This window comes from Lathamus discolor, chromosome 13 (genome assembly GCF_037157495.1).
Source record: "Lathamus discolor isolate bLatDis1 chromosome 13, bLatDis1.hap1, whole genome shotgun sequence".
In the NCBI taxonomy this organism is placed as follows: Eukaryota; Metazoa; Chordata; class Aves; order Psittaciformes; family Psittacidae; genus Lathamus; species Lathamus discolor.
Window position 1 is genome coordinate 10,106,806 of NC_088896.1, and position 16,351 is coordinate 10,123,156.

Below are 16,351 nucleotides of genomic sequence, written 5' to 3' on the forward strand. Positions count from 1 at the left end.
GAGGTGGACTGTAGGGGTTTACTTTACAAATGGCACCAACTTCAGGGTTGATGTGAGGTCTTGGTGGGTGAATTGGTGCTGATGGGAATGTGAGTTCGTTCTGGCCACTTTCTCTAATTGTAGCTTCCCAAACACTGTGTTTGGACACACCTCCTCTTCTCCCTGTGCTGTATTCATACAGACCCGCTGCCTCCGCCCCCGTCCCAGCCTCTCCATCCATCCATGGCAAACCAGCCCCCGGGTGCACCCAGGGGTGACACAGGCACCTCCCAGCAGGGTGGTGGTGCTGTGCAGGGAGCAGCCCACAGCGTTATGGTCCTCTGGTTGCTCTCAAGCCCTGAGATGGTTTCAAATCAAGTAGTCATGAGATGTGCATCCCTTACACTGTTGACCCTAAAGCCCGCCAGGATCCAGGAAGAGTTGCTTGGGCTGCACATCCCCTTGAATTAGAATAGAAGACTGCATGGATTTTAGAGGGACTTTTTGTAGTAGTAGCAGGATAACTTTGCTTTCACCCACATGTGGAATTAATTTATCTTTGAAGATTTAGCTCCTTTCCTGTGGCATTCCCAACTATCTCTTTCTTTTCTTTTTTTTTTTTCCTTCTTCCTACATATATATATATATATATATATATATATTTTAACATCTTGATCTCCCCATCAGAAATGCCTTGGCCTCCTTCAGAAAGGAATGCAGCCCCGGCTGGGCTGAATACCTGCCTGCAGCCAGCCCCGCGCCTCTCATACCAGAGAGGCCCATCTTCCCCATTCCCCACCATGCTTCCGCCTCCTGGGTTTTTTTTTTATATCCCCCCCCCTCCCCCCCTTGTTTTATTATTATTATTTTTAACTTAAGCCTTTGTGGCTCCTGTTTTCGATGCTGGAGGAGCCGGAATGCGCCGGGTGCCTGGTTAAAGGATGGAGAGCAGGGTGATGGAAGGATATTGCCGCTCGCTTTAACCCAGCTGGTCCCCTCCAGCCCCCCATGGGGGCAGGGAGGTGGTAAGCCCATTAAAGAAACCTGCCGAGCCTGCTGGCACATTCCTTAGGCCCCCAAGTCCTGGGGAAGTGGCCCTCATTATTAAAATTAGCAGTCCTTATCAGATGACAAGGCCTTTTGCTTTGATATACAAAGGCTGAAGCTTAACAACCCCATCTTCCCCTGGAAGAGGAACAAAATGTGCACCTTAACATGCGGCTTCCAAACCTCCCTGCATAATCCCCTTATCGCCTGCTGGAGATATGTATATTGATCCTGGCTGGGAAGCTGGTGTGAGGGGAGGTAGAGGGCAGGGGGATGCTCAGGTCCCCCCCTGCCTTCGTGACCCTGCCACGCTCCATCACAGCCTGTGTCCCTCTGCCCATGAATTTTTCATGCAGCCATTCTTGGGTGCTCAATTCAAACATCCAGACTGGGCTCTGCATTTGCTTCTCCAAGCAAAGATGAAGGTGTTGGTATCAGTAACCCACGTGCCTGTCAATACAACCTGCCCTTACATCCCCGTCCTCTTCTTCCTCGCCCAATGCTACACAAAAGCACAAGCTGAACGAATAGTAGGTTCTCCTAAAAACTGGGCTTTTTTTTATAATGCCAGGAAGATGGCACCTGTCCTTGGGAGGCCAGGCCCAAGACAGGAGGTTTCAGCCCTGTCCATGGCTCTGGCACATGGTGGTCCTGCTCCAGTGGTTTCAGGCAGTTCTCCTGGTTCAGGCAACACAGGTACTGTAATTTGTGTTCCCAAAGGGGCCCTAACCCCTTTATTCTGAGTAGTCGCAAGCATTTATTAGCCGGTTCCTCACTGGCTTTCAGTGGGACTTGAGCTATGAACTTCTTGATCTTTTGCCCGCTGATGCTAACAGCAAAGCTCCTGTTGACCTCAGCAGTGCAGCATCAAGCTTTAAGGACCGAGTCTTTGAAGGTATCAAAGTACATAGAGGTGCTTCCTGGGATTTTATAAAGTGCACTTCCAATGCTAAAAGCAACATCTTTGAAGTTGGACTTTGGCTGTGTTTGGACAGAGTGTGCCTTGGCTGCTGCTGGTCTGAGCAGTGGATGGTTGGTTGCTTCTCAAGAGGTTGCGCAGCCATTGTGCATGGTTCCTGTAAGGAGAGTGCTGCCATGAAGCTTGTCTGCTTTTCTCAAGCCCAAGACTGGCTGGTAATGAGATTCCTGCTCTTGTCCCTAGGTGCTTCAAGAGGAACGATCCCGTTAACCCGTACCATGTGAACTCTGGCTATGTTTTTGCCCCAGCAACCAGTGCCAACGATAGCGAGATATCTAGTGATGCCCTGACGGACGACTCCATGTCAATGACAGACAGCAGCGTGTAAGTAGCTTGTGTCCTTTTGGGATGTCCATCTGTGAGCCCTGATGCACCCTTGGGGGCTTACAGGAGTGATGGATTCAAGATCATCACCCTGCTTCTGCTGCCAAAACTTAGGTGTGCACCCAAACTGGGAGGTGTAGCAGGGCATGGTGGCCTTGCTCTTCATGCAGTCGCCGGAGGTATCAGATGGAGTAAAATAATGAATCCCTCTATTGCTGTTTTGCAACTGCAGCTGAGCAAACATGTTTTGCCCTATGGTAATGGTGCTGCCTGACTAATCCAAGGACCATATCTCCCTGAGCCTTTGTCTTAAGGCCAGGCTTCCTTAACTAGTTATCAGTCATCAAAGAGGAGGAGATTACTTCCTGTAGGAAGTACTTTCTGTAATTAGCGTTCATCATTAATGTCAGAATGTGCATTAATAGGGCCAGTGACCCGAAGGGGCAAATAGCTGCTCATCTAGTGTGGCTGGGGCAGTCTTCAAAGAGCCATTTGAATTGAAGCTGCATGGATCAGGCCTGGGTGTTTCAGGAGCGCTGGGATGAGAGATGATGCTGTGGCTGAGCTCAGGAGTTGCAGGATCTGGCTTTTCCTCCTGACTGTTGAGTGTGCAACTGGGAGCAAGTCATTTGACTGTTCTCCCTCTGTTTGCTGTCCCCAGTGGTGTTTAGTGTCTGTAGAGGAAACACTGAGACTCACTTAGCGCTCTTAAGGACCATCTTCTGAGCGGAAGGCAGATGTTGCTGTTTGTGCGTTGTGATCTTCACTTGTGTACAAGTGCTGTAGAAAAGCCCACCTTAAAACTGAGTGCTGCATTCCTGGTCTTCATCTTGGAGGTGAAACTTCTCCAGTGTCTCTGTGAGAGATGCCCAGTGGTTACTGTGTACCCCTCAGAGGGGTTTGCATGCTGGGTTTTGAAAGTCAATGTGTGTGATGATGCACAACAGAAACTAGGATTTACCAAAACCCCTTGATGCGTAAACAAAGGCTTTATTTTTTTAATGCACATGTGTGTTTTGAACTGATATTACGGAAAAAACTAGTTTGTTGTCCCACCAGATTCCCTTATTGAACAATATTGGCATTAAATAAAAGAGCTGAATCATAGGGTGACTTCTTTATTTCTTCTTACTGGCTCTGGTTGTATGTGATCATGTGTCAACAGAGCATTCATTGGGTTAGTCATTTCTGGACCAGTGTAGGGTCACTTGGGATTCACAGGGCTAGGATTATACCCTCTCTTCACAGCAATGCCAATTGTAGGCCTTATACAGATGAGAGCACTGAGTGAGAAATAAAGTGCATGGTGGATGAAAGGCTTAACTGAATCGCTTTCAGCCCATTGTTAGTCCAGGGGAGCTTAGCGGGGATGAGAGGGCAGCAGCCCGCTTTGAAATTTGCTTGAACAAGTGAATAGGAGCTCCCCATAAAGCAGGGCTGAAAGGAGCCTGCCTGTTTTTTCCTGCTGTAACAATAGCCCGTGCAGGCTGTGAGAGTTTGGGGAAGCTTGGCTGATTAAACTGCCCCCAGCTCCAGGCTGGGGAGGGGGGGAGTGCGGAGGATGCTAAAAGGAGTGTTTCCTGCTGCAGAACCGGTCCCGCTGGGCATCCCCGGATCCGCTGGGAGCAGGCAGGGATGCTGGGTGCTTTTGGAAGTGGGAGAGGTAAATTGGCACTTCTGGAAGCTGGGCTTTGAGTTAAGGCTGATGTAAAACTTCCTCTGCAGAGGCGAAGGGGCCGCTGCCAGGATCGCAGGGAAACGTGTGGGATTCGCTGGCTCTTCCTGGCACTTGGCTGGAGAGGTGCTGTGGATATGTTTGGGGCACAGAGCTGCTGCGCTTTCACATGCTGAGCTCAGGTGCTCCTCTGCCTGCAAGGTTTTACCCCTCGAACAGAGGACCTGGGGTTGTTCTGTCAGTGGGGATGCAAATCAGTTCTTTTGGCTTATGTTGGTATCAACTGAAGAGGAAAAACTTGTTCTGGAAAAGTCTGTCAGTAAAGTGAGGGGTTTTTCTTTTTAAGTACGTCTTAAACCTGAACTGGAATTAGGACTCCAAATAATGCATGATCTGCCTTTTTAATTGTATCATAGGTAGCCAGGGATCAGACCGTCCATGTATATTTTGTGATAGCCACAAAGCATCATGCAAATTTCTGTTTCCATTTCTTGATTGGGGAGGGGGGAGAGGAAAGGGGATTTTTTTTAATTTGCTTATATCTTATTTATGGATTTACTTTGGACACAGGGGAATGCTGCTGAGCAAACTTCAAATATTACCTTATCTTACAAACCAGGCTTTTGATGTTGGCAAGATCAGAGGCTTGTTTCAGAGCCGTTGCCAAATGAAGATGGGAGTGAATGCATATGCGCATGAGTCTGATATTTCAAAGCAGCAGTAAAACTACATTCAGGTTAGGTCAGGCACATCTGAGTCAAAAGGCTAAGATAATTGGCTCAGCTTAAATGGCAGCTGACTGGGTAGAAGACTTCAAACTAGTGTTTCCCCCAGAAACAGATTGGCTTCGCCCCAGCCTGGTTAGCTGAAATGTTTATAATTAAACTCTACTATTTAGTGCCTAAACTCTGCAGCTCTTCAGCCCGCAGCTTTTAGGAGCCAAGAAAGTGAGTGCAGATGTTTGCTGCTGGAGCAAGGGGAGAGGTGGCACCTGGAGAGCTGGGGTTAACCCTTGTGCTGCCCCAGAACCTCTGCTTTTCATTTCAAAGGCACTTTCTCCTGGTTGAGGTGTCTGCTTCAGCATCAAGGTACCCCTGGCCCCCGTATCTCTTGGACTGAGCCTGGCTGCAGCTCCGGTTGCCTGTCCCTTCCTCACCCGCTGGTCACCCCTTCAGCCCTGGCCTTGTCCATTTCCCCTTAGGTTTAGACAGCGCCCATCAAAGGGGCTGTAAAAGTCCCTCCCCGTTCCCAGGCTGCCTTTTCTGAGCTGCTCCACAGCTTTCCCATCCAATGAAATACCTCTTTTTATTTAAAATAAACCTTTTCTCTCATTCTGCATGTTGTTACAAGTTGTGAAACTCTTCTGAAAGGCAGGGCTGCAGAAGCAGGGAGCAGGAGGTTTGATGTGGGGCTCTCTGATGCAACCAGAGTCGTTCTAGGAGGAAGGAGCAGCTTTTGTGCTGACTCGAATTAGGGCAAATCTTAACTAAAGTGAGGAGCTGTGCTGTTGGATCAGTGTTGGTTTTCCTCCTCCTTTTCAAGCCTGGGAATGGTGTGAATCCCTTCTCCTGCTCCATAGCCTCTCCTAGGGCTTTCCCTTTTGGCAGAGATGGTCCCCTCAGCGCTGGGAGCTTGGGGATACACTGGAAGATGAGCTTCCAGCTTGGTGGCCACAGCAGAGGGATTGGGGACATCTCATGCTTGCAAACCTGGAGGGATGTGGGGAGCACACAAGGGCTGCAGGGCTCCCGTTGTCCTTTGGTTGTGCCCTTGGGTACCTCTTGTCGAGCTCAAAGCCCTTCAGCTGCTCTTCCTCATGTGGCCTCTTGGACTGCCATTTGCAGAGGACACCTCCTCTTCCATTGCCTGTGCTAACGGGATTAGTCTTGTATGGATGGATGCAGGTAACGTGCGCTTGCTGGTGTTTTTACTTACCTTTACAATGACTGTTCTGCTGGTCATTCCCTATACTGAAGGCCTTCCCTAAGAGACCCGTGTCTCAGTAAGCCTCAGTTAACAAATGTTTCTCTGAAGGTACCGATGATTTGGTTTTCACCTTAGATTGGTATTTCCCCCATCCTCTCCCAAAGCTAAGGCATGTCATGTACCTGTTGTCCTATGGGTTCATGGAGCAAAATGCTTGGTGGCCACCAATGGCTGTGGTCAGTGGCCATGGCCAGCTGTATAGGCTGTGCTGGGTTCTTCCCCAGAAAGTGCAATTTTGGGGACATTAAGACAATTGACTCCTTTCACTTGTAATGTAATGTGAGTTCATGGACTGTGTCTAGAGGAGGCTGGTGTTCATCCTGTAACATCAAGGCCTTTCTCTGCAGTCCTGGCATGCTCTCTTTTATGATAAAGGTTTTTCCCAAGTTTATTAAGGTGGAATTGTACTGATCTTTTCACTGCAGGCTTTGCAGCTTCACCTTGCTCATTAAAAGAATTTAATGGCAACTGAACGCTTTGGCCAGGGCCTTCAATAGCACGCTTCAAACCTTGAGCGTGGAGCGATGGCATCTCGTCATCCTCCTCCTCAAGAGAAGGGACCTGGTGTCTTCAGGAAGGCATTCCCTTGTGCCGTGTCTCTATGTATCCAAAGCCTGTTGGTGTGTCCCTGCCATCACTGTGGCTATAGGAGGTGGCACGCAGGGATGCTGTGCTGTGTCGGCTCCTCTGGCAGCAGCATGGGGTCACCGCTGCCTGCTCGGCCGCTGCTCCTCCTTGGGCAGGAGCTGTTTTCTGCGCTCAGGAGATGAGTCAGGTGTGGGGGCTGGTGGATGAAAGGGCTGGGACCAGAGATCAAGGTCGTTCACCCAGGCTGAGGGACGAGGAGGACTCAGACATTCAGGATCTCCAGGCACGCTCTTCCGGCTGTCCCCGCTGCCTGTGGAAGTTCCTTTAATCCTCGCTGCGGGAGGTCTTTGCGTGGCTGGATGAAAACACCCTGTGCTGCCTCGAGCGGGATGTGCAGGGGCTGTTCCCACCGTGGCTTCCTAGCCAGGAGCTGGTGTGGTCAAAGGGAACAGCGTTCTGCCTGGAGGGTACAGCCCAGCTTCGCTCGTGCCTCGTGGTGTCCTGTCTGTGCTGGCCAGCCCCAGGGCAGGAGGAGCATCTGTGGTCTAGAGATGGGGACCAGCCTTTTGATGGCCATCCATCTTCAGGCCCTTCTTGTTTCCAGCACTCCATGGGGTGTTTCAGAGCCTGATGAAAGTTGCGGTCTTAGAGAGCATAATTCAGGGGTGAAAAAGCAACCAAAATAAAGGGCAGAAGCAGAAACCAGGCACTGGAAGGGCCTTTTCCTTAAGATGCCTCAGAAGTGAAGCTGATGGGTTCTTTGGGTGTCTTCGCATGCGGAGTTGCCTTCAGCTTGCATTTCAGCTTTTGCTTAATTACTGCACATCCACGTAGATGGTGACGTGGAGAGTTCCCAAGCTTCCAGATGTTTGAGGCTTCAGGTGCCATCCGCAGGGCTCAGCACCTCTGGGAACATGGGCCTATGGATGCCTGGGTGGTTTCAGAAGTGGTGGAGAAGCATCTTGCTTAGAGCACGGGGAGAGCCCCGACTGATGGTGACCTCTCTTCCGTGTGCAGAGATGGGATCCCCCCGTACAGAATTGGGAGCAAGAAGCAGCTCCAGCGGGAAATGCATCGGAGCGTCAAGGCCAACGGTCAAGTTTCTCTACCTCATTTTCCGGTAAGTTCAGCTGGGAGCTGCAGGGTCTGGGCTGGCCATGGGAAGTGCTGGGCTTGGGAACTGGCACACGTGGAGGGAAGGAGCAGGGGAGGAGCGCGTTTCCATCCCTACGTCGTGCCAGAGAGGAGATGCCGCTCGGTGCTGGGCAGGAGCCATGTGCTCTCAGCATCCTTGCAAACCCCTGCTCGTGTGCAGTCTGTACAGCCCCGTTTTGGTCCTTCCTTGAAACCCAGGTGCTAATTAGGGCTCTTCAGTAGCACTTAATTTGTCCTCCTGGGCTAAATCCAAGCAGAGATGCCCAGGTTGGGTCTGGTGAGAGCCTTGGCTTTGGCCACCACCCTCACACCTGCACTGGTGCTGGGGCTTGGCCTCATCCGCGTTGCTGGTGGCCTTGGAGAGCATCCGCATCTCCTGTGAGTGATGGGAAGCAGGAGCTCCCAAAAGAGGTGTTTGCAGTGGATACAGGCCCTGGCACTGGGGGGCTCCGTGCTCTCCAGGATTGCCTCTCTGACTTGCTAATTCGGTTGACTCGCAGGCTCCCGATTCCTGCAGCGAATAAACTGTTTACACAGACAAGTACAAACTTATCTTGTCTTGAGATTCATGTGCTAAAACTCCTCTTTCTGCTGGGTTAAGCAGCAAGAAACCACAGATGAGATTTCTGGGGTGTGTGCGGGGGGTGGTTTATGGTGGGGTTTTTTTTCTTTTTGGTATCTTTTTTTGCTCCCTTCCCCTTCCTCCCTAAAGAAAGTTCTATTGCCTGAGCTTGTAAATTAGATTATTTTGTCCCAGGGCGTGCAAATCGACTTTCTCTGTAAGGCAGTGCTTTGATCAGGGACTGAATAGAGCCAGCTTGTGTAAGAGTGACAATTTCCAGCAGAGTGGCCTTTTTCTACCCTCACATCATTTCTGGAGCTAAGTGGTTGCCGGAGAGAGGCCCCACCTCATCTGGTGGGTAGTGTGTGAAAGAGTTGGCAGTTCAGCTTTTGGGGGGGGGGGAGATAAGAAGGAAGAGGGGCGAGGAGTGGGGTGGCGGCAGGGAGGGCACAGGCCGGTGGGTGGTTTCTTTTTCCTCTTTTTCCGTGGTTTTCCCTCCCCTTTTCCTGCCATGTTTGCTTCTCTTGGCAGAAATCCGCGGTTTTGCCTCTTTATATTCTGCACTTGATTTGGAGATGTTCCCCTTTTTCCCTTGATAGATCTGCTTGAGGCAGCCAAGCTCAGCAGTGTAGCACCACTAGCCTGCAGCAGCTTTCTTCATTTTCTGTACAAAGAGATGGGAAGGGGAGGGGGGGGGAAGAGATCTAGGACACTGTTGAGACAACACTACCTCAAAGGTGCCCAGTGTGTAGCCAGGAAATAAATTACCAGCACTTCTCTGATCTGCAACCGTTTGACTTCTTCTTCCCCCCCCCCCCCCCTTTTTTCTTCTCCTTTCCCTTTTTCTCCCCCATCTTATTTTTTCTAATTTCCAACTCCTTTCTGTTTATCCTCACTTTATTCCTTGAGTTAAAGCCTCCCCCTCCCACCTCAGAGGCGGGTTTTGGGGTTTTTTTTTTCCTCTTTTCCCTCTATTTTTTTGATGTTTGACAACAGTCTTTGAAGATTTTCTACTTCAGAGTAGCTACTGATGGGCTGGTTGTACTACAGAGAGAACAAGTGGGGTTCCTCAGAGTGCGACCAACTGCTCCTGCCGAAGGCAAACGCTGGTGGGGAGGATGTCACTCCATGAGGCCACAGCACTAGCTCATAAAAATCCAGAGCAGACCATGCCTTGTTGCGGTCGTCTTTTCATCCAAACATGGAGACACAACAAGCGTAGCGGGGCCAGCGATGCCGCTCCGGCTAAACATGCCTTGTGCCTTCTGTCCCCGCTCCTTGTAGAGGACCCACCGCCTTCCCAAGGAGATGACCCCGGTGGAGCCGGCTGCCTTCGCCGCGGAGCTCATTTCCCGCCTGGAGAAGCTGAAGCAGGAGCAGGAAGCCATGGACAGTCTGGAGGAGAGGCTGCAGCAAATCAAGGAGGTAGGAGGATTAACCCTGCCGGGGCTGGGCACAGCTCGCCGCATGCCGCCCTGCTTGGGTTGGGATGGGAGGGGGCCGTATCCTGCCCAAGGGGAGGAACGTGTTTCAGTGGCACTGCATTCCATGAGCCCATGGCGGGGGGGGGGGGACACATCCCGGCACAAGCCTCTCCGGCTCCCCATACTCTTGCATTGATTCCTCACCATCCCTTGGCTGGCAGGACGAGGAGAAGGAGGGCTCGGAGCTCCCCGCCAGCCTGCAGAGCAGTCGGGAGATGGCGAACCCGCAGCACCCGCTCTCGCTCCTGCCCTCCAGCAGCTACGAGGAGGACCCCCAGGCCATCCTGGACGAGCACCTCTCCCGCGTGCTGAAGACCCCCGGTTGCCAGTCACCGGGCATGGCCCGGCACAGCCCCCGCGCCCGCTCCCCCGACCGCCTGCCCATGGGCAAGCTGCCGCCCGGTGCGGCCTCGCTGGCGACGTGCACCTTGCTGGGCAAGGGCTTCATCACCAAGCAGACTACCAAGCACGTGCACCACCACTACATCCACCACCACACCGTGCCCAAGACGAAGGAGCAGATCGAAGCAGAGGCGGCTCAGCGGGTGCAGTGCTGCTGCCCAGCAGGCAGCGACTTCTACTGCTACCCTAAGTGCAAGGGACACCCCAAAAACACCGACCCGCCTCTCCCTCCGCTGGAGCCCTTTGGGTAAGTCGTGAGCATCTCCCCATTGCATCCGCCCCAAGCCATCACACCCCTGCCATGGGGGTGATCAGCACAGGGGGCTAATGGTGGGCTCCTGTCTCCTTTTTGCCATCAGCAGGACGGGGACGCTGCTGAAGAGGCCGGGCAGAGGAGTGGATAGCGTGGCCCTGCCACCCGGTGATGGGGGGCTGCCTGGCCCCGGTGGGGTGCAGCTACCGGGGGGCGAAGCAGACCGGGCACAGAACGTCTGGCAGTGGATGCTGGAGAGCGAGAGACAAAACAAGCACAAGCCCCATAGGTAAATACGCAGCTGTCTGCAGCAATATCGCTCCCGGTAAATATTTATATATTACATGGCCTGTCTATTTTTACAATCGCTAAAAACAAATGAGACTCTTTGCTCCTCCGGTTTAATATAAAAGCTGTTCCGCAGAACCAGAAAAACCACAAAAATGTCATGTTTTTGGCAATAAACCTCCTTTCATGTTATGACAGACTTTTGAGAGGGAGCGAGCAGAATAGGAGCTGCTATTAAAGTCATATTTTCCAGCTTTTCTAACCCGACTTCTTCCCCTCCCCAAGCACACAAAGCACAAAGAAGGCCTACAGCTCCGACTTCGCCAAGGGGGCCCCCGGCCGGCACCACCCGTGGGGGACCAGCAGCCACCCGCGTGGGGTGCAGCCTGCCCACCCCTTCGTCCAGGACCCCGCCATGCCGCCGCTCACCCCCCCCAACACCCTGGCGCAGCTGGAGGAAGCGTGCCGCCGCCTCGCCGAGGTCTCCAAGCCACAGAAGCAACGGTAACGGTGGTGGGAGGGATGGACCTGGTCCTGCGGCGGGAGCTGGGGAGGTTTGGTGGCTGCTGGTTGGGCTCATGTTCAGACAACACCCAGGTGGGATGTGGGCAAGGCGGTGGGCGAGCATCCCTGGTGGGCGAGCATCCCTGGTGGGTGAGCATCCCTGGTGGGCGATGCAGACATCATCCTCCTGCCTAAGTAAAGGGTCATCCATGGCCAGGCTCGTAGCCTGAGCCTCCTTATTCCAACCCCACCCTACACGGGCACACACAGTTTGAATCCTAGACGATTACTTCCACTCTTTTGCTGGCTGTAATGTGCCCATTTTTCCTCTGGGATGGACTCCAGCTACATACCAAGTGGGGAATTGGCCTGGTTATCATTCATTTGGGTATGGAAGGATGAATTAGCCCACAGCATTTTTAATTCTTCCTTTGATTGTTTACAACATGTGAGGCTTGATACAAAGAGCGAACTTAATGACCCACAGGAGACTTCAATTAGAAGGAGGTTGTATTTCAACTATCGGTTATTAAAGTTTGGGTTTTTTTTTTCCTCTCCTCCTTCCCCACTTGCCCTCCCCTCTCCCCGCTTCAGATGTTCAACCTCAAATCAGCAGAGGGATCGAAACCACTCCGCTGCCGGGCCGGGGGGAAACACCCCTTTCTGCAATGCAAGTCTAACGACGGAAGAGTGAGTATTGCACACACAGAAAAGGATTAGGAAATATATATATATATATAGAGAGAGAGAGAGAGAGAGAGAGAGAGATGTAATAATTCTGTTTCCATTAACTGGCTCGTGCTTTGAGGACATTCTGCTATCTGAAATTTTGTCTTTCAAACATTCTTCTTAAAGAAAGAACAAAACATTTTCAAATCTTGTCTGTGGCTCTTTTAGACTCGCATTCCTGTAAAGTGGACAAAGATTGGATTAGTCTAATTACAGGATGGTTCTTTTAACAAGAAATCTGCTACAGAGAGGTCTAAAATGGCCTAAATAATTAAAGTTTTCTTTCTTACCCTCTTCATCTTAAGCAATGAGTAATGTTTGAAGTCCAGGCTGAGCCACCTGACTAGAGCCTTTCATTTTTAATTGGTTGACCTTAAGTCCACCAGCTGTCTTTGCTAGCAGCTTTTTTTCTGAAGCCACTCTACAAAGACTTAGAACAAATTAGGAAGACTAAATTACTGCGGACTAACACTTGGTGACCTTTTGACATGCCAAGTGTACATTGCCTCAGCAGCAGTTGTAGATCGGCCTGCACCGTATTCACCAGAGCGTTGCCATTTGGCTGGGTAATATTGGTTTAATTATTCTTGAAGAAGGGTTTCTTGGTGCACATGACAAGATCCAGTTAATTTTACCCTCGCTGGGCAAAACTAAGGTTATTTGTGTATTGCACGTGATGGGGCTGGCCCTGGTTTTTGGTTTGTGAGTTGGTGCTTGCAGGTGGTTTTGTGCATGAGAAGCAAGTTTGGGAGATGCGTTGTATGGAGGCAGATGAAACAAGCCTTTTAAAATCAGGGATGTGCAGAGGGGTTGGGACTGGATGCTCTTGAGGCCCTTTCCAACCCAAACTGTTCCATGATTCTATGAATACTGGGGCTCACTGGATAGAGGTTAGCCCGTGGTGAGCCCTACGCTGGCCCATGGTCCTGCTCTGGTGCTTCTAGCAAGCACCTAACCTCCATCCCTCCATTCCCCCATCCATAAGCTGGTAGGAGGTCTTTGCTGCCCAGAGCTGGGTGCCTGTAGTGCCACAACTCCCATCACCCCAGCGAGCAGGCGCTGTTGTGGGAGCCCAGCAAAGGGCTGTGCAAACGCAGCGTGACAAATGCACAGCGAGTACGAGAATATCCGAGCGCTCAGGTCACACCCAGGGTATTTCTGACCGGCGTTCCCAGTGGCAGGAACGTTGCCGGATTGAGTGTGGTGAAGCGGTCTGGTCCTAAATGGAAAAATAGAGGGTTTTGTGTGTTTGCTGTTTTTCAGTCACAAAGAGCCAAAGAAAGTGCCGGTTGTTCACACCTCTCAGTCCAGTGAGCTGGTTGTCACCTATTTTTTTTGCGGAGAAGAAATTCCCTACAGGAGGATGTTAAAGGCCCAGAGCCTGACACTTGGGCTCTTTAAGGAACAGCTGAGCAAAAAGGGAAATTACAGGTAAGAATCCGTGATTTGTTTGTTCTTTAGTATATTGCAGTAAATAAGTAAGTGGATACGTTGCAGGTCTGCCCACAGTGATGCATTTACCTGGATTTTCAGAGGCTGCAGCTCTTCTTACTCTCTTCCCACTCAAACCGAGAGCATCTTTGTGGGGCCACCTCCCCTCCATCTCTCAGTAGCATTGGGATGCAGGATGGCAGCGTTCATGCTTCAAACCTTGTCCACAAAGCTTGAATACCAGGGAGGGCCTCGTGGCAAAGGCACGGAGCAGTGATGTTAGGTTTCCAAACTGGGCTCTTTCACCTTGCTGTGGCCTCCTTGCTTTGCCTACTCATTGAATTTCTTAATGTTCTGCAATGGTGTGGCCATAAATGGGGTCAGGGAAAGGTTGGGATGCTGCATCGGAGTGGACACGGAGCTGAGATGCAGCCAGCTTGCTCTTCATTAGGGGAAAAAGAAACCTTTGCCCTGCAGGGAGAGCTCCACCAGTGATACCCAGCTCCTCCTCGGGGTCGCCCGGGATCCCTGCCTGTCTGGTTTCCAGTTCAAAGTTTGCCCTTCCCATGGCAGTAGCTTCACACTGGCCATTTTTGCAGCACTCTCCCTAGGGATCATCTCCTGGCACTTCTGCAGGGTGAGCAGGAGAGGGAAGTTCTGACTTTTAAGTGCTGAATTCGGTGGTGTTTCAAAGAGCAGAAGGCTTGTCCTGTCACTGGCAGCCTCTGCTTTAACCTCCAGATGGTCACTTGGGCTTGGTACGAGGAGTTCCCAGCTGCTGCTCCATCACCGGCCTGTCCCTAGCTTTGGGAAGTCTGTCTATGCAGATCAGAACTGGGTCACCCAAGGATGCTCTCAGGCTTGGGGTCTGTCTATGGCTGCTGTGAAGTGGGGCTGGGGCTGAAATCCTGCCAATCCTTGCCCAAAGCCACCTTTGCAGCCGCCCAGCTGCCATCAGATGGCAGCAACCTGCAAGTACACCCACCCTGGGCAACCTGCGGGAGAGATCCCTGTGCTTCCTGCACCCTTGTGCCATTCCCCAGCCCCTAAAGCCTTTCCCATCCTGCGCTGCTCCTCCTCCGGCTGCCGGAGCTTCATGTCCCGGTTTTCCTGGCCTCCCCCCTGCTCTGCTACTGCTCCAATGGCCGTGCAGTCCCACCCCCAGAAACATCCCTTTTTGCGTGTGTGTTGTTCTGTGACATGTTCAATGGGATGCCCCAGTGCAGGAATAGGCCACTAAAACCTCTGTGGCCCAAAAGCCCCTCCAGGTGCAATTATTTGTGCCTTGTCACACTGTAATTACTTTAGAAACAGTTTGTAAGTGACTGACAAGGATGAAACACCGTTTTGCTCAGATCTCACCCCTTTACACCTGGGTAAAGACAATACCGAAACGTGTAAAAGGAGCTTGGGTACGTGCCCAGTATTTTATCTTGCACAGACACAAGGTGAAACTAATTACACAAATGTGTGCACCTCCGGGGAATCATTTTGATCTAAGCTTTGACTTTTGGCTGGACTTTGAGTGAAACTGCGGGTGACCTTCAGGGGGAAGAGGTCCGCAGTGCCCGGAGTAGCGTGTGTGTTACGGGGAGGCACTAACTAGGCTGCTTTGGTCACATCTGGCATTGATTTCTTTTTAAGGCACATTTAATAAGCATGGCTTTGAAGCCGTTGCCTTTCATTTAATGCACAAAGACACGCAGAAATGCTCCGCTCTCCAAATTCCTTATTGATTGGATCAGTTTGCGAGGCGGGTACCTCGGGCTCCCGCGATGCCAGAGCCATGGGGCAGCCGCCGGGAAAGTGCCGCTTTGCTTCCCTTCCTCCCCCCCCCCCCCCCAGGAAAAAGGAGGAATTAAGCAGTGATTTAATACTGATGGCGTTAACAAAAAACAAACATCCACGCACAAAAAGGCTGGGTGGTGTCGGGTAATGTGAAGATGGCAGCGGTTCAGAACAGCGCTGAAGGGCCGGGCCCGCGCGCCTCGATTGGTGCCAGATGTCCCAGAAAATAAAGGAAAATAGAAAGGAAAAAAGCAAAAGAGCAAAGCTTGCCACATAAAATATGCTTCAATGGAAAGCCCATTGCTGAGCAAATAAGAGCAGAGCGACTTGTTTGAAGATGTGTGGGGGAGGATGATGTTTTTTCCCTTGCTTTGCCTCCTCTTTCTCTTGTTTTTCCCCCCTTTTCTGTGCGAAATAAGGTTGTAATTATGGAAAAGGTCAGAGCCTGTTTTCCCAAATCCAAGCTCAGTAAACACAGCCAGGGCTTGGGGTGGTGGAGGAAGTGATGGGGAAGAGCGGCTCTTATCGGGAGAGGGGCGGAGAAGGGGAAAGGGAAGAGAAAGTTCTTTGTGATTCATTCAAACTTGCCTTGGGTTTCGCTGGGTTTGGTTCAAGGCTGCTGGCCTGGGGAATTGCGGCCTTGACCTGCAGCATCAAAGTTGGTGGGAGCTGGGCCATTGACTTCAATGAGTGCAGGCTCTGAAGGGCTTAAAGAAGATGTTTTTTTGCCTTGCTGAGCCATTAAAGAAGCAACATGTGTCAGTGCAGCTTGGAGTGACTGTACAGAAATAAACCCTCACCGTACCTGGACTACATGGGGCTGGTTTCATCTCTTTTGACTGAAAAGGCAGCTTTAATCCCCCTACCAAAATAATTCTACCCTAAAAATACATAGGTTTGCAGGCTGTTGGTACTGGGTAGTTTAAAAGGGTGGAATAGAACAGGCACTAGAAAAGAAATCAAACAAATTCTAAACCCCTTCTGTAGCTCTTCAGGTTTTAATAGTAAAAAGGAGCTTAATTTGATCTCCTTTCCCATCCTACTAAAAGAGGAAGTGCAAGCCCCTTTCCCCTAACAAACATCTGCCAGCCCCAGTTGTCTGGAAACTACAGGGGAGGGGTTAATTTTTATACATACATATATACATGTTTTATTCTTTGTAATCCATCTGATGAAG

The 16,351-nt window shown here is 51.1% G+C and overlaps 1 protein-coding gene across 5 annotated transcripts in view; it reads left to right on the forward strand.

The window, feature by feature from the left end:
• AXIN2 (axin 2) overlaps window positions 1–16,351 on the forward strand; it is a 44,448-nt gene that overhangs the window by 25,203 nt on the left and 2,894 nt on the right. For 4 of the 5 annotated variants that reach the window (XM_065693549.1, XM_065693553.1, XM_065693548.1 and 1 more), the window contains exons 3-10: window positions 2,189–2,329; window positions 7,596–7,698; window positions 9,580–9,720; window positions 9,941–10,428; window positions 10,541–10,723; window positions 11,008–11,226; window positions 11,821–11,916; window positions 13,219–13,386. In XM_065693549.1, the coding sequence (XP_065549621.1) occupies window positions 2,189–2,329; window positions 7,596–7,698; window positions 9,580–9,720; window positions 9,941–10,428; window positions 10,541–10,723; window positions 11,008–11,226; window positions 11,821–11,916; window positions 13,219–13,386 (1,539 nt within the window). The remainder of the gene's footprint in view (window positions 1–2,188; window positions 2,330–7,595; window positions 7,699–9,579; window positions 9,721–9,940; window positions 10,429–10,540; window positions 10,724–11,007; window positions 11,227–11,820; window positions 11,917–13,218; window positions 13,387–16,351) is intronic. The other variant, XM_065693552.1, reaches the window with a different exon arrangement.